This window comes from Syngnathoides biaculeatus, chromosome 3 (assembly GCF_019802595.1).
Source record: "Syngnathoides biaculeatus isolate LvHL_M chromosome 3, ASM1980259v1, whole genome shotgun sequence".
NCBI lineage: Eukaryota > Metazoa > Chordata > Actinopteri > Syngnathiformes > Syngnathidae > Syngnathoides > Syngnathoides biaculeatus.
The window spans coordinates 23,509,687-23,533,637 of record NC_084642.1 but is presented as its reverse complement, the minus strand read 5'-3'; the positions used below and the strand labels follow the sequence as shown (position 1 = coordinate 23,533,637).

General features: G+C 40.6%; 1 protein-coding gene across 3 annotated transcripts in view; it reads right to left on the bottom strand.

Annotated features, from left to right (window-relative positions):
• The window catches only part of lrp4 (low density lipoprotein receptor-related protein 4), a 125,461-nt gene that overhangs the window by 50,264 nt on the left and 51,246 nt on the right, over nucleotides 1–23,951 (bottom strand). Inside the window, exon 2 of one of the 3 annotated variants that reach the window (XM_061814897.1) lies at nucleotides 22,567–22,713. In XM_061814897.1, coding sequence (XP_061670881.1) covers nucleotides 22,567–22,713 — 147 coding nt within the window. Of the gene's footprint in view, nucleotides 1–6,680; nucleotides 6,815–22,566; nucleotides 22,714–23,951 lie in introns of those variants that run through there. The other 2 variants (XM_061814898.1, XM_061814899.1) reach the window with 2 other exon arrangements.

The window sequence follows — 23,951 nt, the reverse complement described above, 5'->3', positions numbered from 1 at the left end:
ATTTTTCCGATGTGTTCATGGTTTTCATAAATGCTAGTTTCCAGTCTATTTCAAAACAGCCCAACATTGTTTTTAGTTATGCTAAATTTTCAAGACAATGAATTAACCTGCATATACAATACTTCACTTCAAGACAAGGGTACTTTGCAGCAGAAAAGTGTGTACCTCAAAGTAACTAACTCAGGACAACAGTGGTCCTTAATAGCATTGACTGCCACATTCAAATTTCATCACATCAGGGTGAAACAGGATGACGATGAAAAGAAGTAGACAGTAACCATAACACAAAGTATACCAGCTTCAAAATAAGAAGGTATCCGCATATGTGGTTGCTTCAATTTATTTTGGGGGTTAAATTTAAATAAAAAATTAACTACACTTATCCTATTGTATTGTGTAAACATTCCAGTAATTGGACTGCTTAGTTGTATACAAAGATGTAAAATTGTAATATTCATCGTTTCGAAATGTGAAACTGCAAAATAAACAAGCCTTAAAACCATGGCTGAAATCTAAATATGACTAACATTTCTGAGCCTGTGCTCCAACATCAGAAAAAAAGAGCCAGAGCTTGCTCTTTGGGAGGAAAAAGCCAAAGCTGTCACACATTATACTGACAATGGATCATGGCAAGAGCACAAAAAAAGTCAAGAGCAAAACCATCTTCTCCACACGGATCATGTTTACTGCAGATGATTGTTGTACCCCAATTCCTTTTGGTAGTTTGAGATAGAGTACAACATTGGGGAGATCAACTACATCTATCAAATTGTTTCCATATGACTAACAATGTGAAGCATCAATGCTAAATATAAAATGTAGGACACAATGAGTCTTCAATGACACCCCCCCCCCATGGAAATGTCATACTGGTACTTTTGCATTATTTCGGATCAACTGTTTTATTGCCCATTGCTTTATGCAAAACATCACGTAATCAAACCAGAAAAATGCTTGATGGACTTCCTGTGTGTGTAGCGAAAGGATCTAAGCTGCCATTCTATCCAAAATTCCTTTGCAGAACATTCAGTCAATCATTTATCTTCTGTTTCAATGCAGCCCTATGGGGGCACAAACCAGTGTAATCTGTAGGCCGGTCCCAACCCCGGATAAATGCAGAGGGTTGTGTCAGGAAGGGCATCCGGCGTAAAAACTGTGCCAAACAAATATGAGCGCTCATCTAAAGAATCCCATACCGGATCGGTCGTGGCCCGGGTTAACAACGCCCGCCCCTGGCACTGCTAACCTGCAGGGCGTCGGTGGAAATTCAGCTACTGTGGGTCGAAGACAAAGAAGAGGAGGAAACCGGATCCATCGTCAGAAGAAAAAGAGGAATGCACAGAGCCTACAACTGAGTGTAGGGACTTTGAATGTTGGGACGATGACAGGAAAAGCTCAGGAGTTGGTTGACATGATGATTAGGAGAAAGGTTGATATTCTGTGCATCCAAGAGAGCAGGTGGAACGGTAGTAAGGCTAGAAGTTTAGGAGCAGGGTTTAAATTATTCTACCACGGAGTAGATGGGAAGAGAGATGGAGTAGGGGTTATTTTAAAGGAAGAGCTGGCTAAGAATGTCTTGGAGGTGAAAAGAGTATCAGATCGAGTGATGAGACTAAAATTTGAAATTGAGGGTGTTATGTATAATGTGGTGAGCGGCTATGCCCCACAGGTAGGATGTGACCTAGAGTTGAAAGAGAAATTCTGGAAGGAACTAGATGAAGTAGTTCTGAGCATCCCAGACACCGAGAGAGTTGTGATTGGTGCAGATTGTAATGGACATATTGGTAAAGGAAACAGGGGCGATGAAGAAGTGATGTGTAAGTACGGCATCCAGGAAAGGACCTTTGAGGGACAGATGGTGGTGGACTTTGCAAAAAGGATGGAGATGGCTGTAGTGAACACTTATTTCCAGAAGAGAGAGGAACATAGAGTGACCCACAAGAGCGGAGGTAGAAGCACACAGGTGGATTATATTCTGTGCAGACGTTGTCATCTGAAGGAGGTTACTGACTGTAAAGTAGTGGTAGGGGAGAGTGTACCTCGACAGCATAGGTTGGCGGTGGGTAGGAAGATTAAGAAGACAAAGGTGGAGCAGAGAACCAGGTGGTGGAAGTTGAGAAAGGAAGAATGCTGTGCGGCCTTCTGGAAACAGGTAAGACGGGCTCTCGATGGACAGCAGAAGCTCCCGGAAGACTGGACAACGACAGCCAAGGTAGTCAGAGAGACAGGCAGGAGAGTACTTGGTGTGTCTTTTGGTAGGAAAGGGGAGAAGGAGACTTGGTGGTGGAACCCCAAAATACAAGGAGTCATACAAGGAAAGAGATTGGCAAAGAAGAAGTGGGATACTGAGAGGACTGAGGAGAGGCAAAAGGAGTACATCAAGATGCGACGTAGGGTAAAGGTAGAGGTGGCAAAGGCTAAACAAGAGGCATATGAAGACATGTACACCAGGTTGGACACGAAAGAAGGAGAAATTGATCTCTACAGGTTGGTCAGACAGAGGGATAGAGATGGGAAGGATGTGCAGAAGGTTAGGGCGATTAAGGATAGAGATGGAAATGTGTTGACTGGTGCCGGTAGTGTGGTAAATAGATGGAAAGAATACTTTGAGAAGTTGATGAATGAAGAAAATGAGCGAGAAGGAAGAGTTGAAGAGGCAAGTGTGAAGGACCAGGAAGTGGCAATGATTACTAAGGGGGAAATCAGAAAGGCACTAGAAAGGATGAAAAATGGAAAGGCAGTTGGTCCTGATGACATACCAGTGGAGGTATGGAAGCAATTTGGAGAGATGGCTGTGGAGTTTTTGACCAACTTATTCAACAGAATACTAGCAGGCGAAAAGATGCCTGAAGAATGGAGGAAAAGTGTTCTAGTTCCCATTTTTAAGAACAAAGGGGATGTTCAGAGCTGTGGGAACTATAGAGGAATAAAGTTGATGAGCCATACAATGACGTTATGGGAAAGAGTAGTGGAGGCTAGACTCAGGACAGAAGTAAGTATCTGCGAGCAACAGTATGGTTTCATGCCTAGAAAGAGTACCACAGATGCATTATTTGCCTTGAGGATGCTAGTGGAAAAGTACAGAGAAGGTCAGAAGGAGCTACATTGTGTCTTTGTGGATCTAGAGAAAGCCTATGACAGAGTACCAAGAGAGGAACTGTGGTACTGCATGCGTAAGTCTGGTGTGGCAGAGAAGTATGTTAAAATAGTACAGGACATGTATGATGGCAGCAGAACAATGGTGAGGTGTGCCTTAGGTGTGACAGAGGAATTTAAGGTCGAGGTGGGACTGCATCAGGGATCAGCTCTGAGCCCCTTCCTGTTTGCGGTGTTAATGGATAGGCTGACAGATGAGGTTAGACTGGAATCCCCTTGGACCACGATGTTCGCAGATGATATTGTGATCTGCAGTGAAAGCAGGGAGCATGCAGAGGAACAATTAGAAAGATGGAGACATGCACTGGAAAGGAGAGGAATGAAGATTAGCCGAAGTAAAACAGAATATATGTGCGTGAATGAGAAAAGTGGAGGGGGAAGAGTGAGGCTACAGGGAGAAGAGATAGCAAGGGTGGACGACTTCAAATATTTAGGGTCAACAATCCAGAGCAATGGTGAGTGTGGTAAGGAAGGGAAGAAACTGGTCCAAGCAGGTTGGAACAGCTGGCGAAAGGTGTCTGGTGTGTTATGTGACAGAAGAGTCTCTGCTAGGATGAAGGGCAAAGTTTACAAAACAGTGGTGAGGCCGGCCATGATGTACGGATTAGAGACGGTGGCACTGAAGAAACAACAGGAAGCAGAACTGGAGGTGGCAGAAATGAAGATGTTGAGGTTCTCGCTCGGAGTGGGCAGGTTGGATAGGATTAGAAATGAGCTCAAAGTTGGATGTTTTGCTGACAAGGTTCGAGAGAGCAGACTTCGATGGTTCGGACATGTTCAGAGGCGAGAGAGTGAGTATATTGGTGGTAGGGCCTGAGGATGGAGCTGCCAGGCAAAAGGGCGAGAGGAAGACCAAAGAGAAGGTTTATGGATGTGGTGAGGGAAGACATGAGGGCAGTTGGGGTTTGAGAGGAAGATGCAGGAGATAGGCTAAGATGGCAAAAGATGACACGCTGTGGCGACCCCTAACGGGACAAGCCGAAAGGAAAAGAAGATTTATCTTCTGTTTCGCTTATCCTCACATGGCTCGCAGTAGTGTTGGCGCCTATCCCAGCTATCTTTGGGCAGGAGGAGGGCTACCCCCTGAACTGGGTACCAGCTAATCGCAGAGCACATGAAAATGAACAACCCCTCACAATCACACCGAGGGGCAATTTAAAGTCTCCAATGAATGCATATTTTTGGGATGTGGGGGGAAACCGGAGTGCTCAGAGGAAAGCCACGCAGCCACGGGGACAGCATGCAAACTCCACACAGGACGGCTCAGGATTTTAACCCCGGTACTCAGAAATGTGAGATCAATGCTCTAACCAGTTGTTCCACCCTGCCGCACCTTCGAGAACAATTTGTCCAAATTTATCTGAATTTCCATATTTAAAAAAATTCCTCAAGAACATTACCTTGCGACAGTCATAATCATAATCCTGTGTGTTATGCTGCAGTCAAGTGAGCTGTTTGCTTGCTGGCTAGCAAATGTAATTATATATTTTACTTTCTCTAAAATTTCCCTGTTGTGTGCATCTATGGAGCAAACACGATTCTGTCATCAGCCTGCCCCATTGTGAGCAGCATGGCAGGAGTTTTGACAATGATGAAAATGTATTCAGTCCAGAAAAAAAATCCCTTGGCTATTGTAGGTATAGAACAAGAACCCACCCTACTTTGCCTCTTATTGGCTAGTACCAAGGCAAGCTGTAGTACTTTTTGTGTAGTCTTCCTTTGAATCACTGTCCACGGAAGATCTTCGCTAACACTAACACACACACACAGGCGCAAACACACACATACACCATGCATCTCCGGACACAAACTAAAATCACTCCATGGGTCCCTGTTAATTTTTGTGCACCTCAAATGCTGGACACTCATAAAACGAGGCCCCTGAAAGTTAAACAATACTACAATAAAAAAGTTTTTTTTAAAAAACTATCAAACGTTCTGCCTACAATTCATATCTCTTGTCATAAGTGTTAAGGGACTAAAAAAAAAATAAGTCTTTAGTCTTTATATGTTTTCAATTACCCAGTGAAAATCAGTTAGCTGAATATGTTCTCCCAAATATCACAATCAGCTGTAAAAAACAATCCATATTGGTTGCTAGGCTCAAAATATTATTTTTTGTTAGAGGAACCTTTGCAGCTTTTTGTACAGGGACCCGAATATGATACCAACAGGGGAGCTGAACATAGGCTACATTTAATATTTTAGCACTCAAGTATCTGACTGAAAATTCTATACACAAAAGTTTTTGTAACCTGATCTTTATTCTTGATTCTATTTCTGTGTTCCTCACTGTGGGGAGTTAGGGAATGATGGAAAAAAATACATGATAGTTCAAAAACACCCATGGTGTAGTGGAAACAAGCAAGCTGAGGCTGATTTAATGCTTCTGTCTACCATCTTTTATCTGAATTAGCTATCATGAACTTTTTGCAAAGTTCAAATATGACAATCCACACTGATTCCTATTCTCTGGTCACATTTACCATGTTTTACTCTGATTTGGCTCAAAGTTTTAACACTAACCGATCACGAGAGTGGCCATGGACAGTGACTACAGTGAGAAAAACGCACTCCGTATGGACCGCTATGTTTGCGCAATACTGTACGTGTCAAAGTAAAAGAGACAACCACGCATTTGACGGAAGTCATAATTAACAGAGACAATACGCACCCCTCAGGGCAAATGTTTTGTTAGTAATGTAGACTAACAATCTCACTGATTTACACTGTGAGTTTCATCTTCGGCTCTCAGGTCCCGGAAAAGGCCGTCATACTTGGCAGTGAGAAAAGTCTGTGTAACAACCAATGGGCGCTCCTTTTGGTGCGGCGTTGGATCTTACAACAGCTATCTTTGCGCTCCTTTACCAATTCGCTTCACTTGTGTGGCCATGCATCTGTGATGTAAACTCGTCATGTCACATAAGCCCTTGCGTGCTGCCATCTTCATGGCCGTGTCTGCAACAAAACTGATTTAGAGTTTGGCATTTCAATGTGCTTTTTAAGGCTTAAAATGATAATATTGACAAACAAACTGCGATGCGAGACCGCTTAATTCAAGCCATTGGGTCGTGCCCTAATCATAAATGTCTCGTGATTCAGTGCAGCTCTACACAGCAACAGTTAACATATTGTTGATTTATTATTACCAATACTACAAACAGGGCTGAAAGAGAGGGACAAAACTTTGTATTTGACAGATGGCAGAGATCTCAATATCGATATGATATGACTGTGGGTTCATTGAAAATCAAGCATTTTTTTTCTGAAAAATTACGACGATACTACACAAGGATGTGGAAAGTGCAGTGTTATTGATTGGATCTCATTTCAGTCATCAACATTTACATAAATCTCCAATAAATACAGAGGTAGGTGTGCATTGAATCACGTAACGTAGGCATGGCCTCGCGCAGTAGTTCTGCGTAGCTTTCTGCGCACACGTCAAAGTTGCTGCGTGGGGAAAGTCGCGGAGCTTATCTCTCGTGATTGGCCAGCTTCAGTCACATGCTGTGATGACGTACTCACTGTTCCTCTCGGCTCCACATATATCCTACGTTTCTGCCTTCTCGATCAATTTCCAGCATAATTAAATGTATCATCAGGTATTTCTGGTCCATTTGTTCACGCTTCCACGGTCGCCATTGTTGCTTTGTTCATTATTATGGAAAGGAAAGAAAAAATGGTTACAGGAAATGACCAAAATGTGCTGAGGAAAAGCCACGCTGTGTCGTCCTGGCCAATACCAGCTACAGCTACACTGCTGACTTGGAGAAGAACTGCAGAACATTTTCAAAACTGTGAGTGTGGGTTGCGCTGGAGTAAAAAGGTAAATTTGACACAGGAGAACTGGAGTCATGTGCTCGCCGCACGCACTAGTATAAAGAGGCCTTTAGTCTAGTTTCGGTACATTGGATATAGATTTTCTGAAAGGAACGCTAGCTTGTTAAGCATGTTTGGCTTCAGACAGGACCTCTAAGAATTTACAATGTTTCCCGATGTATTGAAAATTGTCTCTGAGGGAGAGCTTTTGGCCTGCTCACATATATTTTGCCATGTTGCTGAGCCAGAGACAGGAGAATAGCTTTTTTGCAATTTTTGCCACCCGAACAACACCTCATTCTATTGCAGATCCTTTTCTCTTAATCCAGAAACTTCCAAATCATGAAGGATGATTAATTAGTTGCCACTAAATGTCGAATGTGAAGATTTTGCACTTGCTTACGCCCACATTTTTTTCGAACTGTGTATGTAGTATGTGCATCTCCCTTAAGGGAGTGATCACTAACCCTTCAGCTGTCAATCTACGGCAAACAGAAGTGAGGTTTGTGATTGTTTGCCTACATGTCTAAGCTTTGCATTTGAGAGTGACCATAAAAAATGAGCTGTAAATGCAGTTATGAGCGAGGAAAATCTGTTGTTGATAGTGGATTTTGAAATACCAAAGTCTTGAATGTTCATCTCTATATATTATTAAAACATCATAAAAGCTAATTCAGTCCAAACTACAGAACACAATTGATCAAAGTTCTCATATAGGGCCAATGACTATATAAAATAAAAAAGTGACATCCAGCAAAGGATGGATTTTAATACAGCTACTCAAAGTAATGTAGTATGTGTTTTTGGATGAAGTAGTTGTTTTTGAACAATAACTCTACCACACTAACCAACTACACCATAGTGTGAACATTATATCATCATTATTTAGTCAGTGCACTGTTTCTGACTCAAGGTTATCGAGGGGTCATTCCACTGGAGCCAGTGTCCTAACAATTTGAGAAACGGCGAAATCCATTTCAAATCCCCTCAAACAAGCTTGTAAAGATCTACTGTTCAAAGAAGGTTGAATTAAGTTCTTGTTATTTATCTCTCTTTTTGTGCCCTTATCAGCCTCTAAACATGTAGTTTCTGTGCCAGCTTCATTTATTGAAGGGGCTACAGATAATGAAGGAGAGGGAGGAGAGAAAACAGCCTGGACTGGGCAGGGGTTTTTGGAAAACCGAGGCAAATAGAGGACGAAAGAGAAGGAGGGGGGGGATTATGCAAATGTATCCAAAGCTCCAATCAAAGCTTGGGACAGAAAGACATAAAAAGGAAAATACAAGGCATGAGGAGATGGACTTGAAGGGAAACATGCTGAGTGAAGCAAGAAAAAGTCCACCTCATGACAAATAAATGGGAAATTCTTGGATTAAAATAAGGTGAGGAGCAAGATAAGGGGATGGAGGACTAGATGCTGAGATGAGTTGATGAAGTTCTGGAGTGAGGAAATGACATGACAGAGAAGGGCAGAATGGGGTCCTAATCTCCAATGTTCATGCTTTTTGGCCTGTCGTGTTCCTGCTGTCCCCTTTTTGATTGGTTACAACTCCTCAGTGGCAGATTAAAGAACAGAGAGTATTTCTCTTTTGGTAAATCATGGTGCTCTTCTACCTGATATTTTTTGTCGGGAGAAAGAGTTAGTTACATTTGAAGATAGTTTAAAAACTAGGATTGGATATCACAAGGAAACTTAGTATTTTTAAAAATCAGCCTTTTTGCCATCATTTTACAAGTTTATTTAGCAAATCTGTCTTTCGGCTTTTCGTATTTGTAATTCTTTATTTACTGACATTAATCCAATAAGGACAAAAGGCTGGATTAATGCAATAAAAAAATGCTACATGTTCATATCAATTGCCACCATTAATTACCATTAATTTCTTTATGGTTATGTTTTGACAACTGTGTGTTTTCTCATTTAGTAAATAAATTTAGGGCTGTGAATTTCAAAATAAGAGCAAGTAAGTAAAAAAAAAAAAAGCGTTGCAAATTCAAATAAAGTGCTTAACTGATTTAAAATACCAGCATGACAGAACACTGGATGGTGCATTTGCCCACACTTAGGTGGTATCTTGCTGCTGTTCTTAACCCCTGTAAAAATAAGCAAGTCTGCAGCTTGGTGGGCTCAATGTTTAAGCAATGTTGCACAATTTGTGTCTGAAAGAGGCTACACACTAAATTTTACATCTTTGCTTTCATGTCATCTCACCTTAGCTCAAAGCATTCAGACTCAGTTTCTTCAACTCGGCAGGAATCCAACTGCAGTTCGTGTGCTGCTTACAACTGTGTAACCAAAATAAATCCCCAAAAAATTGAAATGTGCAGAACATCTAGGGAGTTGCTGGCAGCAATGTACAAATGTTAAAAATGCTGAAGATATATGACTCTTCAAAGGTTGGCAAGTTATATTCTGTTTTGAACATTCTGATTGAGCGTGGGTTGTTATATTTTATTGCCTTGAACTCTGAAAAGAGTTTCTGACAGCTAATTCAGATGAGATGGAAGACAGAAGCATGAATCAGACAATCAGACAATTTGATACTTCCCTTACCTCATGCAGGTTTATGAATGTGCTTGCTGGAAGAGCATTAACATACTTTATTGATTGCTAATGGAAAAGCTGATTCATGTCGGAATCTCAAACGCTTCAATAAGTGTTGTTCTGGCCATATGCCACCAGACTGACAAGTAGAAAAGAGGATTTATTCAATCTATGAAATATCCGGGTTTAGCTTTCTATCAAGTATTCTTAGTATTCTGTCCTCGAAATATGTGCAGGTTTTTTTTTTTGTTTTTTTTTTTAACAAGTGGAAACGTCTCTGGTAATCCGGTATTCTTTAAATCCTTTTGGAATTTACAGATATGTTTTTCCAATGATATATACAGTGAATATAATAAGTATTTGAACACCTTGCTGTATTGCGGGTTTTCCCACTTAGAAATCATGGAGGGGTCTGAAATTGTGATTGTAGGTGCATGTCCACTGTGAGAAAGATAATCTAAAAAGAAAAATCCAGAAATCACAATGTATGATTTTTTTTAATGACTTATTTGTGTGATACTGTCATGCTCCTGGCTTCCTGCCCAGGCTGGGCTTGGCCAGACAATTAGTCAGAGCACACCTGCACCGTGTTACAGTTGATGACGCCCAGTATATATAGGACTTGGGTGACGACTTGTCCTCCGCTAGATCGTCGTCCTTGATGCCTCGTTCCCACACTCGTGCTTGCCTGACTTCTGTTCTACGTGCACCGACCCACGCCTGTCCACTGACCACCCTTGTAAGCCTGCCGTACTATAACTTCTGCCTGGTTTGGACTGCTTGGCTGAACACTGACCTTGGACTGAATAAAGGTTTCCTCTGCACCGTCTGCGTGTCTCTGGAGTTGTGCATTTGGGTCCGCCCTCGTGCCCCGTTCGTGACAGATACAGCTGCAAATAAGTATTTGAACACCTATCAGCTAGAATTCTGATCTTCAAAAACCCGTTTGTCCACCATTAAAAATCCACCTCCACTCCATGTATTATCCTAAATCAGATGCAACTGTGTGAGGTAGTTAGCTGCATAAAGACACCTGTCCACCCCATACAATCAATAAGACTCAAACTTGTAACATGGCCAAGACCAAAGAGCTGTCCAAAGACACCAGAGAAAATTGTATAACTTCACACGGCTGGAAAGGGCTACAGAGAAATTGCCAACCGGCTTGGTGAAAAAACGTGCACTGTTGGAGCAATCATTAGAAAATGGAAGAAGCTAAACATGACGGTCAATCTCAATCGGAGTGGAGCCCCATGCAAGATATCACCTCGTGGGGTCTCAATGATCCTTAGAAAGGTGAGGAATCAGCCAAGGACTACACAACAGGACTTGGTCAATGATCTGAAAAGAGCTGGGACCACCGTTTCCAAGGTGACTGTTGGTTTGAAATCATGTGTGGCATGGAAGGATTCCGCTGCTTAAACCAGCACATGTCAAGGCCTGTTTTAAGTTTGCCAATGACCATTTGGATGATACAGAGGAGTCATGGGAGAAAGTTTTGTGGTCAGATGAGACTAAAATTGAACTTTTTGGTCATAATTCCACTCACTGTGTTTGGAGGAAGATGAATGATGAATTCTATCCCAACAACACCATCCCTACTGTGAAGCATGGAAGTAGTAGCGTCATGCTTTAGAGGTGTTTTTCTGCACATGGGACAGGACGACTGCACTGTATTAAGGAGAGGATTACCGCGACCATGTATTGTGAGATTTTGGGGAACAACCTCTTTCCCTCAGTCAGAGCACTGAAGACGGATCATGTCTGGGTCTTTCAACATGACAATGACCTGATGCACACAACCAGAAAAAACAAGGAGTGGCTCCGTAAGAAGTATATCAAGGTTTGGCGTGGCCTAGCCAGTCTCCAGACCTAAACCCAATAGAAAGTCTTTGGAGGGAGCTGAAACTCCGTGTTTCTCAGCGACAGCCCAGAAACCTGTCTGATATAGAGATTTGTTTGGAGTAGTGGGGCAAGTATTAACATTGGTTTTCTCAGGTGTTCAAATACTTACTTGCAGATGTATTCCAGAAATAAATTGTTAAAAAAAAATTCATACATTGTGATTTCTGGATTTTTCTTTTTAGATAATCTCTCACAGTGGACATGCACCTACCATGAAAATTTCAGACCCCTCTGTGATTTCTAAGTGGGGAAAACTTGCAATACAGCAAGGTGTTCAAATACTTGTTTTCTTCACTGTATATATACATATATATGTAACGAAAAAAAAAAAAGAGGGTCACTGATAGGGGAGTGGTACACACGCCTGAGTTTAGTGCAGGCAGCATGGGATTGATTCTCACTCAGTGATGGTGTTGATATGTGCCCTCTGACTGACTGGAGCCCAATTCAGGGTATAGTCTGCCTTGTGCCCAGAGTTAGTTGGGATAGGCTCAAGCACTCCTGCAACCCTTGTGATACACATACCCAGTATCCATTTTTTTGAGCCGTGATTGCTGGAGCCAATCCCAGCCATCATTGGGCAGGAGGCGGGTTACCCTGAACTGGTTGCCAGCCAATCTCAAGGTACATAGAGACAGACAACAGTCACACTCACAATCACACCTAGGGGCAATTTAGAGTCTCCAATTAATGCATGTTTTTCAGGATGTGAGAGGAAACCGGAATGCCAGAGACAACATCCAAACTCCACAGAGGTGCGGTTGAAATTTGAACCCCGGTCCTATGAACAGTGAGAACAACGCTCTAACCAGCTGTGCCATCATGCTGGCACACCCAGTATCTTTATTTATCAAATTATTCGTTCATTTATTTTCCATACCACTGATCCTCACTCAGTTCAAGATTTGTTGGAGTGTATTCAGGAAGAGGAGGTGTACATACTGAGCCAGTCGCGAACCAATTTCAGGGCACATATACAGTAAATGAGCAGTCACACTCACAGACAAATTAGATTCTTTAATTAAACCTACCATGCATTTTTTTTTTAGAAGTAGGAGGAAACTGCCATTGAAAACCCACTCGGGCACAGAGAGAACAGGCAAACTCCACACAGGAGAGGCAGGATTGGAATCCGGGTTGTCAGAACTGTGAGGCCAATGTGGTAACGAGTCGTCCACTGGGAGGCCTATATGAAAGTCCATCCATTTTCTTAGCTGCTTATTCTCACGAGGGTCACGGGAGTGCTGGAGCCTATCCCAGCTGTCAACGGGCAGGAGGCAGGGTACACTCTGAACTGGTTTCCAGCCAATCGCAGGGCACATCTAGACAAACAGGTGCACTCACAATCACACCTAGAGGCAATTTAGAGTGTCCAATTAATGTTGCATGTTTTGGGGAATTGGGAGGAAACCCGAGTGCCCGGAGAAAACCCACGCAGGCACGGGGAGAACATGCAAACTCCACACAGGCGAGGCCGGATTGGAACCGGGTCCTCAGAAACGTGAGGCCAACACTTTACAACTGAGGCACTGTGCCGCCGCCAATATGAAAGTAATCATTTAAATAGACCATGACAACTTTTCATTTTTTTTTTTTTTTTTTTTACTTCAACTGCTGATTGTTGTGTCAGCTTCAGGAGAAACATGGCTGTGTGTGCTCACGGAAGTTTCTTTTTAGAGTCACAGAGTACAAATGTTGTTAAACCAGTAGTGGCGCTAGCATCCATCATTGCTGTCTTTGATTCTAAGCATAACGTTACCTGCGGAGCACAGAACGAGATCTTTCATGCTTGTTTTACGAAATCAAAATCATAAAGGCTTAGCCAACCTATTCCTATTCCAACCTATAACCTATTCCTCATGATATCCAGTCCACAGCACTATAACCCATGTCTCTAAAGATTACTGAGGGATTTTGTAACAGTCTAGTACTGACAGAGTCATATCTCTCATCTTTGTAAACAGATTTCTGATCACATTGGTTTATTGTTCCCAATCATCGTATAAAAATAAATGTCATTCATATTAATTCATGGTTCAATTTCCTTTATCTTAGTGTAAAGTTAACCTAAAGGCCCAAAAAATTTATGTATAATAAATCTGATATTGTTTATTATAATACAAATTCACTTATTGTAATACAAATTCATTTTAATACATGTGAAGAGGGCCTTTAAAAAAGCAGATATTAAATTGTAATGTAGAGGAGGAAAATTGCAGGAATCTATGATTTATTTTCACACTCTTTTGTGCCCAGTTTGTGCCACATACAGTTCAACTAATGTGAACAAAACAGACACACCCCTATATACTGGCTTGGTTCAGACTCTGTTTTTCAAAACATTTAAATATGAGGCCAAATCATTCTTTAATGGGGAAGGCTCATGATGATTTCTTTTCCACCCGTTGACTGCCAGCCTATGTCACCATATATAAAAAGAACCTACCAGCTTCAGAGCTCATTTTCTACTCACCTTTAACCTTTATCATCTATACTAGTGATCCTTGAGTGTCATTTACCCCATCGTTTACTTCATCTGATTCATAGGCCTGTAAAAACGAAGCTTAATCTTCTTTGTAGTACCTCATCAACTCTCCTTTGCGTCTATGGGGTCTCAGCACAGTGCTGAAACTTTATCTGAAGGGACAGGAGCATAAACCCTCACTTCCCCACTTGCAGAGACACAGCACACACAGAGGCACATCTGCGCCAGACAATTTCCACGTGATTCCCACATTGTAATTAAATCCAAAGTTTACAAGTAGGAGCTTCACAGACTTCTCGTTTCTCCACATTCCTCCACTGTGATGCAGAACAATAGCTGCTTTCTCTGAAAATTTGATTAATTGAAATAAGTGCCCGAGTTCAAAAGCAAGTCTAGAAGCCACAGAATCGTACTGTTCAAAATTTGCTGAGAAGAGCTGTCTGTGTTTTTATCACTGAGTGTCTGTCTGGATGCATGTGTCATTTTAGGTCTTTACTCCCACGGTCAGACATGCCTGTTGTCCCTGTCCAGTCGTGGAAACTACTCTCTTGGAAAAATAAATAAATAAATAGATCTCTTGAATATTTTTTTGGGGAAAAAAAACATGCTTTCTTCTGCCTAATGTATGACACAATGCAATTTAACCGGCACAGAAAGCCGTGACTTCAGATTATCAGTTGAGAATTTCCTCCACATCAGTATGGCTTACAGTCGTATCTCATGAGTGGTCATTACAGTAAACTATAAACATTTAAATTGTTGAATTAATGGAACACATCTTAATTACTGGTTCCAAAAGACAGCATATGCAAAGAACCAGCTCAGGAGAATAATGAGTGTCATGAACTACATCAAAACAATAATTCAATTCACTTTTAACAAGAATAAAAAATAAACTCTAGGTACAGTATTTAATGTCTTAGAAAAAGTTTGTTTGGCTAGATATGTACTCGTGACTTACAGCACATCCATGCAAAGTGCAGCCCGTGGGCCACATCAGTACTGTTCAGCCTCCTACAGGCCCAAAATAAAATCAAAATAACACATAAAGTATCCACTGCTTTCATATTTATGTGCACATGTGACAGCAATGCAAACAAAAAAGAGCTACAACTTGTATTTAGTGTTGTCAACTTACAGATACAGTAGTGTTCAAATAGCACTCCAATGTGACTAACCAGATTAATCCATCTTTTCAGTATATTTGTTATTGCTATAAGTTACCAGTAGGTGCAGTAGATTCTCAGAAGACCCAACATTCATGATGATCAAAGTACGCTGTTCTTTTGAACAATGTTTTGAACGACCCATTTTCCTCAGGCTTTCAAGGAGAAATGCATGTTCAACATGTGCTGTCTTCATCCTTAAATAGAGGCCACTTGAATCCCTAGTTTTTTGATGATGACCTCACTGATTGAATGGCAGACTGCTATTTTTTTTCACACACCCCTTTCAACAAATTTCCCAATTGCACAGCCTTAAGAGTGTGTATGTTATGAATGCTGTGTCTTTTCGGTCTTGTTTGACATGTAGCAATAAAAAATATCCTAAAAACGTGACTTAATCTGATTAGTCACATCGGTCTGCTATTATTTTGAACACTACTGTATTGTTGCTGCATTTAGTGACTCTTCTGATCTTTTTATCATAAGAAGAATTGTTCAATTCATTTCAATAGTGAAACAGCAGAAAATATGTAAAAGCGTTTCAAAGATGGAAAATACATTAGTGTGGACAGTGCAAGTAAAATTCATTTTGCTCTTACAGCTAACTTGTTTTCAACCGAGCGTTTGTAGCAGCGCTATTCAGAGCATGGCTACTCAAACTACATGGGGGTGGGGTGTGGCTGAATCCAAAGCAACTGGGCAGAGGATTGATCAAACTGTACTAATGGATTCAAAAGGTTCAACTACGTGCTCTAATATCTGTCAACTGCTTTTGTGTGTCTTCTACAATTAGCATCACACAGGAAGTCAATACCCCAGGATCAGACATTCAACTGACCACAGATCAATAACACTTCGTATCATCTCTCCTAGTTTCTAACCAGTTTGATGTGACAGAGTGCTTAATGTTAAATACAGTGTCATCACACTCAAAGAACCCAACAACTAGAGAGCAACTTCTTTTTCACAATTTTCACATCGAGATTGCACATTGATACACAAAATTTAAAAGTGGAGAACACAACCTCCTCTCGACAACTGACATGTACTTCAGAACCATTACTAACCTTCCACAAATCATACTAACTGGTAGAGAATGTCACTCAAGCACTTATACTGCAAGGTCACATACACCAAAGCAAAGAGCCTCTGCCAGCTTCAACCCTGCCTGGACCAGTGAACCATTCAGTGTTTCCCTTGGTGATGATGAGAGCCATATGGGTTCAATTATAGTTTTTTTTTCCTCTCTTATTTATGCAGCAAATGAATGCCCATACAGCGTTCCTTTCTTGCATTACTCACAAGTACTCAGAAGTTCAGATGTTACACAAATTAGCGCCAGGGACAAACTGAAGTAGTTTAAAGTGCTGCCAGAGTTATGTTGAAAAAATAACTTACAATGAAGAAAATGAGTTTGAACACCCTATATTGCAAATTCTCCTACCCAAGTTCCTGGAATATAGCAGGGTGTTCAAATACTTATTTTCTTCACTGTAGTTATTTTACTAATTACTTGATTTTAAATATAACTATGTTAAAAAAAGTAACTTTTTGGATACTTTCAGCAGATGGCAAGTGTCGAGAATCGCTATAAGATTGAAGTTCCCATTTCAACCAAGTAGTTTGGTTCAGTCAGGGTAAGCAATTTAGGTCTTTCCATTGGAAATGGTTATGAAATATAAAATAAATAACTGTTCAGTCATCGAATAAAATGGTTTTGTGTGATTTTTCAGCATCCTTAGGCAACACAGGTGTACTGTGGAGCAAGGCACACTTGGTTTATAGGGGTTGCTGGTATATATTGCTTTTGATAAAATTGCGAGCATTGCTTTAGCGATGTACAATTTTAAATTTTTGAGTATTTGTGGTCTGAAAGAAAAACAAGCAAACAGGTGACATGCATGGACAAAATGTGAGGTAGCCAGAAAAGAGTCCTCATTCACAAAATTAGCAGACATGGTTCAATCAAATGACTCAAAATGCTAATGCTAGTGGGGGAGCTAGCTAGTGTAGCCCTACTGCCATAGCTGTTTGTAAGTAAGTACTGTATTTCACTATCCCGTCACTAATCCCCCACTGATTTACTTATTTGAACCTTGTACTGGATCACCAATATCAGCTGCAAAACCTGTCACCAGGATTAAAAAAAAAAATAATAATAACCCATCATAAAACGTCATATCCTTGTTTCTAAATTACAACCGTGTGCCCGTGTGCCTGTGACTGTAAAGCTTGATCTTTTTTCCATTTCACTCCTTGTAAGAAACACCTAGTCATGTGGAAAGTTTTAAAACCTTGTTATGATGCTACTAAATCTAATTTGCCTCACGGGGTGCATAAAGTATCTGTCCAGCCACCCAGCCACAATTTCCTCTAAAGATGAGAAAAATCTCCTAACCACAAAGTTTGATCATTTTAGACTTTAAAATCATATGAGTGCTGATAGGGCAAAATTCTGTATAGTTGTAATGTGCGTTTTTACCTGCCTTACACGCCTTTTGCCATGTGTAAATTACCAAAATATTTTCATTTAATTTGCTGTGTTTTTGTAATTGATCAAGGTCAACAGTACAGTTTTTATGACGAAGATGTTACAGTACATTAAAGATTGGTTTTGATTTGATTTCTGCTCGTTGGCAAACAATACGCAGCCAGTCACTGTAATGATGACCTATACAAGGATGTCCACAAGCTCAAATTGCCTCAAATTGTTACCAACACAAGATAAACAGTAACCTTAAAGGTCAAGTCAAGCCTATAAACATTCTAAAATAGTTATTGTAATGAAAAATACATATAACATTATTCACTATACGAAAAACTAAATATGACCGGAGAGCGCGTCATGCATCCAGTCTCATTCGACATTCAAGTGGTAGCCATATTGCCTGCAACGTCTGTTCATTACGTCACACCACGACATTCGCCATTGAAAACACGCTGTGCCACCTACTATGGGACACGGGAGGTCTTTTCAAAGAAGAGAACATCTCACAATCGAGTGAAGTGACCGGGGAAATAATACCCTATCGTTTCGAGCCATATTTAGATGGTATACGAACAACTTCTAACTAACAACAGACTCCAAGACAGTATATATGAGCCAGCCCGGCCGAAGCCGTCCGCCGTGGACGAGGCGTTGCCAAAGCTGCAAAGATGCTTAAAGTTTAGCTCAACATAATCGTCAAGAAATAAACATGAATAGTCTATACCTGCAATGTAATGAAGATGCTGAAAGTTGAGTTCAACATAATCAACAAGCTTGCGATACATTGTAATAAACATTCCCGTTGGCAATCATGACGTCTTATTGTGGGGGGGGGCATGCATCGTGGGACTGCTGTAAATAGGAGGTCGGCTTGCGAGAACGCGGCTTTATGTGCGTGCGCTTGGTGTATTGGCCACACCTGAATCACGTGACGAGGTGGATGATAGTTTAACGTCTTTTCTTTGGGTCATGATTGACGCATTGAGCACCCCTGGTGTAACTGAATTTCCTTTGACATGGCTCATTATGTCAATGCCGTTGGACGTAAATGCGCTCGCAGAATGTGAAGCAGCTCCGAACATGCGCTTTCGGCCTAACTTCCTTACATGCTTAGTACATTTGACTTGCATTTCCTGTTTCCGGGTGAATACGGGTTGTTTTGGAGCAGGCTTGTTTAGTTAACGTTTATGAACGAAACATGTAAATTAATGTCAAACCTACACAAAATAAGCAACTTCTTTCGATATCTATTTTTTCTCCTCGTAACAAATTTTACGCGAGTGATTTTTCATGCTCAACTGTGCAGATTTGCGAGCATGGAGGCGTGCGAGCGTGTTCGTGCTCGTCAAATGTGAGTGACTGCAGACAGTAAGTATGAGCCAGCCTGGCTGAAGCTGTCCGCCGCGGACACAATTGAGTGAAGTGACTGGGGCAATATTACTCTACCGTTTCATTTCATTTCGAGCCATATTTAGATCATATGCGAATCACTTCTAACTAACAGCAGACTCCCAGACATTATGTATGAGCCACCCGGGTGGCACCGTAATGAGCCACCCCGGGCAAAGCTGTCCACGCAGCGCCAAAGGGTAGATGGACACATTTAGCACCCCTAACTTACGTACGCGGATCTTTTGTTACATTACGTCAACCCCCCCTTCCAACTATTGTTTTTTTTAGTAGCTGTATACACACCTATTGTCATTTGGAAGCCACGAAGCTCTTGTCCTATGCACCCGTGCAACCCCTTTTTCAGGACGAAGCGGGTATTTTTGAAAAGCATTAAGAATGAATCCATCCTCCCGAATGTTCGAACAATATCCAGCAATACAACGAGCCGGCATTTTGACTAACAAGAGGGAACAAAGCAGCAGGTAAAACTAGTAGAAACATACAAGACCGCCTGAGTCGGTGTCTGCTACTAACGTCACTTCCTACTTCTTCTCGAAAACAAATCCCTCGAGAGGATTTTCATGGCGGGAGTGACAAAAAGCCATATACGTCAAAATCATGTACTGTGGTGAAAAAACTGATGGCTCCATTACGGCTGTTTAATGAGCGTGCAACACCAAAAAAGATAACTGTGCTGTTTTACAAGATAGACTCTTATACCATACAGTGGAATGTTGGTTCATGTGATTACTTAAAGGTCCCATGTCAACAAAATCCAATTTGTTCTACTGTTTTATGCATAACACAGGTCAAAACTGAGTCTGTGACATAGTTTGAGCCCTATGTGATTTGTCAATTGAATGCTAAAGACAAATGGCAAAAGGCATGCAAAGAGACCAGATCAATTTTCTGTGTGTTTATGACATCAATACATGTTTATAATTCAAGAACCTTCACACTTTCTGGTTTCTACCCACCTAATCAGCTAAATGGCAACAAGTTATTTCTGGGTTTTAGCAGTCTCATCCGCCCCCAAGCCATACAAATACTGGATATAAAGTATACATATGCTGTGTTTTACAACAATGGCTAACTCCATTTGTGATTTATAATGTAACTATGGGTGAAATAAAGCTTGTGGTCATCGCTGCCGAAATGTGCACAAGTGATGAACACTGTTGCATGCCAGTTATGTTCAAGTGACTGGGACCACTGGATCAGCATCTCAAAATAACCTCCCCTTTTTTATTTTCACCCATGTCCCTTTTTCAGATTAGATTCCCTATTAGCAGGCCAACAATTGGTGAATTCTGCTTCAGAATTATGGTAAGAATCGCCAAATGTGGGCAGGCATAAAAGAACAACTGGACACACTTGAAAAAGATCATCCTGGGCATTTTCAATGCAAATTATCTTGCAAGCACGATAAAAGAACATCAAAGAATAAAAATGATGGCATGGGACCAACAAGGCCAAATCAATTGGTTCTGAGAGAGTGTGAAAATGAAATGAAATCAAGAAGATGAATGAAGCAAAATGGATGGAAATGGAGTTAATCTGTTCCAGGATCAGAACATAGCCCCATTGGCCTGTGCAGACACCCAGTGAGGAGTGGACATTGCATCAAAATGGCACGTCGTCCATCCCATGCCAGATGCCACTAAAATTGCAGAAATGTCCAGGTTTTTCGTCTTCCTGATAGGAAATCACTTGCACTATTCACTTTATTTGGAAACAAACTAAATTAGTTATTCAATTACTAATTTAGAGCAAAAAAAAAACAAAAAAGGATCTTTAGGTGAAATATGTGCTGAAGAGAGGTTCCACTGTACAGTGGAACTTCCAAAAAAGGACGCCGATATAACGAATATCAGAAAAAACAGACAATCGGGACTGAATAATGTGTTCAAAAATAGTTTCAATTTGTCACTTAAAAATGAATTTGACAAAGTCTCATACTGTAGTTCCATAATTGGCCGGTGTTGTTTACCGGAACTTTGGTAAAATATAGGGAGAGACTCGATCTGGGGTGCCCAATGATTGGAGCGCAATCTACCAGTTGATCTCCGAGGCAGTTATGGTCCATCGTTAATGCCAAAAAAAGACAAGAAACTCGTCGCTTGATTCAGATTTGGCCAATACGTTGATCACGCGGGTAGATTGACATTTGGTTTGACATATCCTGTCCCCTTCTGACACATTACTGCGCATGTGCACATAAAGCCGCGTTCTAGCTAGCTGGATTTCTATTTACTGTGTGTCGTTTGCTTTCTCCATGGCAGTCGCTGTCTTTTCCCTTGCATAGTAGTTTTAAGTTGCACCGACGGATGTAGCGCTAAACTGTATTTACTGACATTGGTTTTCTGAAGTGCTCCTGAGCCCCTGTGGTGATATCCTTTACACATTGATGTTGGTTTTTGATGGAGTGCCACCTGAGGGATCGAAGGTCATGGGCATTCAATGTAGGTTTTTGGCCTTGCTGCTTACATGCAGTAATTTCTCCAGATTCTCTGAACCTTTGATGATATCTTGGATCGTAGATGACGAAATCCCTAAATTCCTTGCAATTCTACGTTGAGGAACATTGTTCTTAAACTGACTATTTTCTCACACAATTGTTCACAAAGAGGTGAACCTCGCCCCATCTTTGCTTGTGAATGGATTGTTTGATGAGCATTCCTCAACTTTCTGAGTCTTTTTTGCCACCTGTCCCAGCTTTTTTGGAACATTTTGCATTCATAAAATTCTAAGTTCATGATTATTTGCTAAAAAAATAAAGTTCATCATTTTGAACTTAAAATACCTTATCTCTTTATTCAATTAAACATAGTTTGAACATGATTTTTAAAATGATTGTATTCTGCTTTTCTGCTTTTATGGATGTTTAACGCACCATCCCACCTTCATTAGAATTGGGGTTGTAGTGCCATATCTACCACTGTGCTGCAAAGAAAGCTCAAATGCCAAGCTGCCATGCTAACACAAAAAGGAATACTACACACAAGTCCCCGGAGTTTGGAAGGTGCTGTTTTTGGTATAGCAGCCTTTTTTTTTGGTCTAGCTGTTCATCTATGACAATGAAGTAGGAACGAGGAAGCACTCATTTTCAATGGCTCAAGAAAGTGACTCGCCTATGACGAGTATGTCAACAATGTCTACATAAAGCACACAAGTGGTCAATTTGGATAGATTTTGAAAATTTTCAAAGATTTCCGAGCTTTTTTAAATGTATTTACCATAACATTTATTTTAATATGTTACTCTACTGGATAATTTTGCCCACCAAAAACATACAAAATATCAAGTTAGTACTGTACAGTAATATGGGTGATTATGACCATAAAAAAGTGCTTCAATGTACCAGACAATCTGCTATAACAGACAACACCCTAACCCCAAATTAGTCAATTTTAGTGAGGTTCCACTGCATATGAAACTCATTCTCAATTGAGGAAACCAACAGGTATAAAGATTGTTAATATTGACCATGAATTATGGCTGTTTTCCGAGATGAATGTTTAGTGAAACATGGGAGTAATTGTAAATTAAAGGATTAGGAAATAATGGCAAGGGTAAAGAAGAGTTTAAAACGGTAGTCTAAACTTACTGCATCCATCCTCATCACTATGATCTCCACAGTCGTTGTCTCCATCGCACTGCCATTGAGCTGGTATGCAGGTGCACTCGCCAAACGCACTGACAGCACATGTGAAGTGGTTCCTCCCACAGGAACACTCAGCACTCCCCTCAACTCCTACACACATTGAAAAAAATAATACGTCAGGATGCTTACAAGCTGTTGGGGATAAATATGTATAAACAAGAAACGACTCAGCAGTTAATCAGTAAGTGAATGTCTCACATGCAAAGGAGTAGGTCAAACCACAAAAAGCAAAAAAGAAGAAAAAGGAAAAAAAATCTGAACAAAGATAACTGGGTCAAAAAAAATTGATAACAATTTGAAAAAAACAAGTAGAAAAAGCACTCAGACCAGAGACCTAGAGGCCTAGATCTAATCTGGATAAGTACAAAATTTAACCACCTTTGTACGGTACATTTTGTTACATTATCAATATATTCATGAAGCTTTGCTTTATTCTCATAAAAAATACTATTGCAAATTCACAAATTCTTATAATTAAATTTGTTAAGAAATTGTACACAATCTTCCTAACTTACAAATGGTGTGATTGGCAGACAAAATGTGTTATGTACTAAAATTGTGTTGCATAACTAATGGATGGGAAACAAAACAAACAAATAGATCAAACTAATCCAAATGGCTGATTTCACGTGTAATGTAACATGCATGTGTAACACAGCTTCAGGTAGTGTGTGTTGGTAGAAAGACGATCCTGTGAATGTTTGAACAAGCACTGACATGTCAACCCAGATTCCCTTTGAGATAACATCTTTCTAAAGCAGCACACAAGTTCATTTATTCACAACTCTCCATTTCAGTTCATCGGTACAACAAAAATACACCAGTACAAATGTGTTTCATGAAAAATATATGTTTGTAAGAAAACAATTTGGATGAGGGATAGCGAATAGAGTATATTGTGTCACACCATCTATGTTTTCCTTTTTGGTTATTTGATGAAAGAAATGAAATTGGATAATTCTCATATTATTTGGGTTATGTTGTTTCTACAAATTTTGCAAAATAGAAAAATTTGCTGGGGTTCCAAGCTGGATATTGTATGAAGTATGGCATACGTGTGTGTGTGTGCACGTGTGTATCTGTGTGTGGTTTCTGGGCCCCTCACAAAGGCATCAGTCAACCCAGGAGGGCCTGGCAGGGAGAGCTCAGTAACCTTCAGATCCCTCCCACTGCACTAAATTAATGGCTTCTTTCTCTTTTAGTCCCCCATTCTTTCTTCTAATTCCTTTCTTTTCACCATCCCCTCATCACACTTTGCCTAAAGCTGGCCCTCTTATTTCCAGCAATGACCCTTATTTCCAGATTTCCCTGTATGCTATGATGGAGAG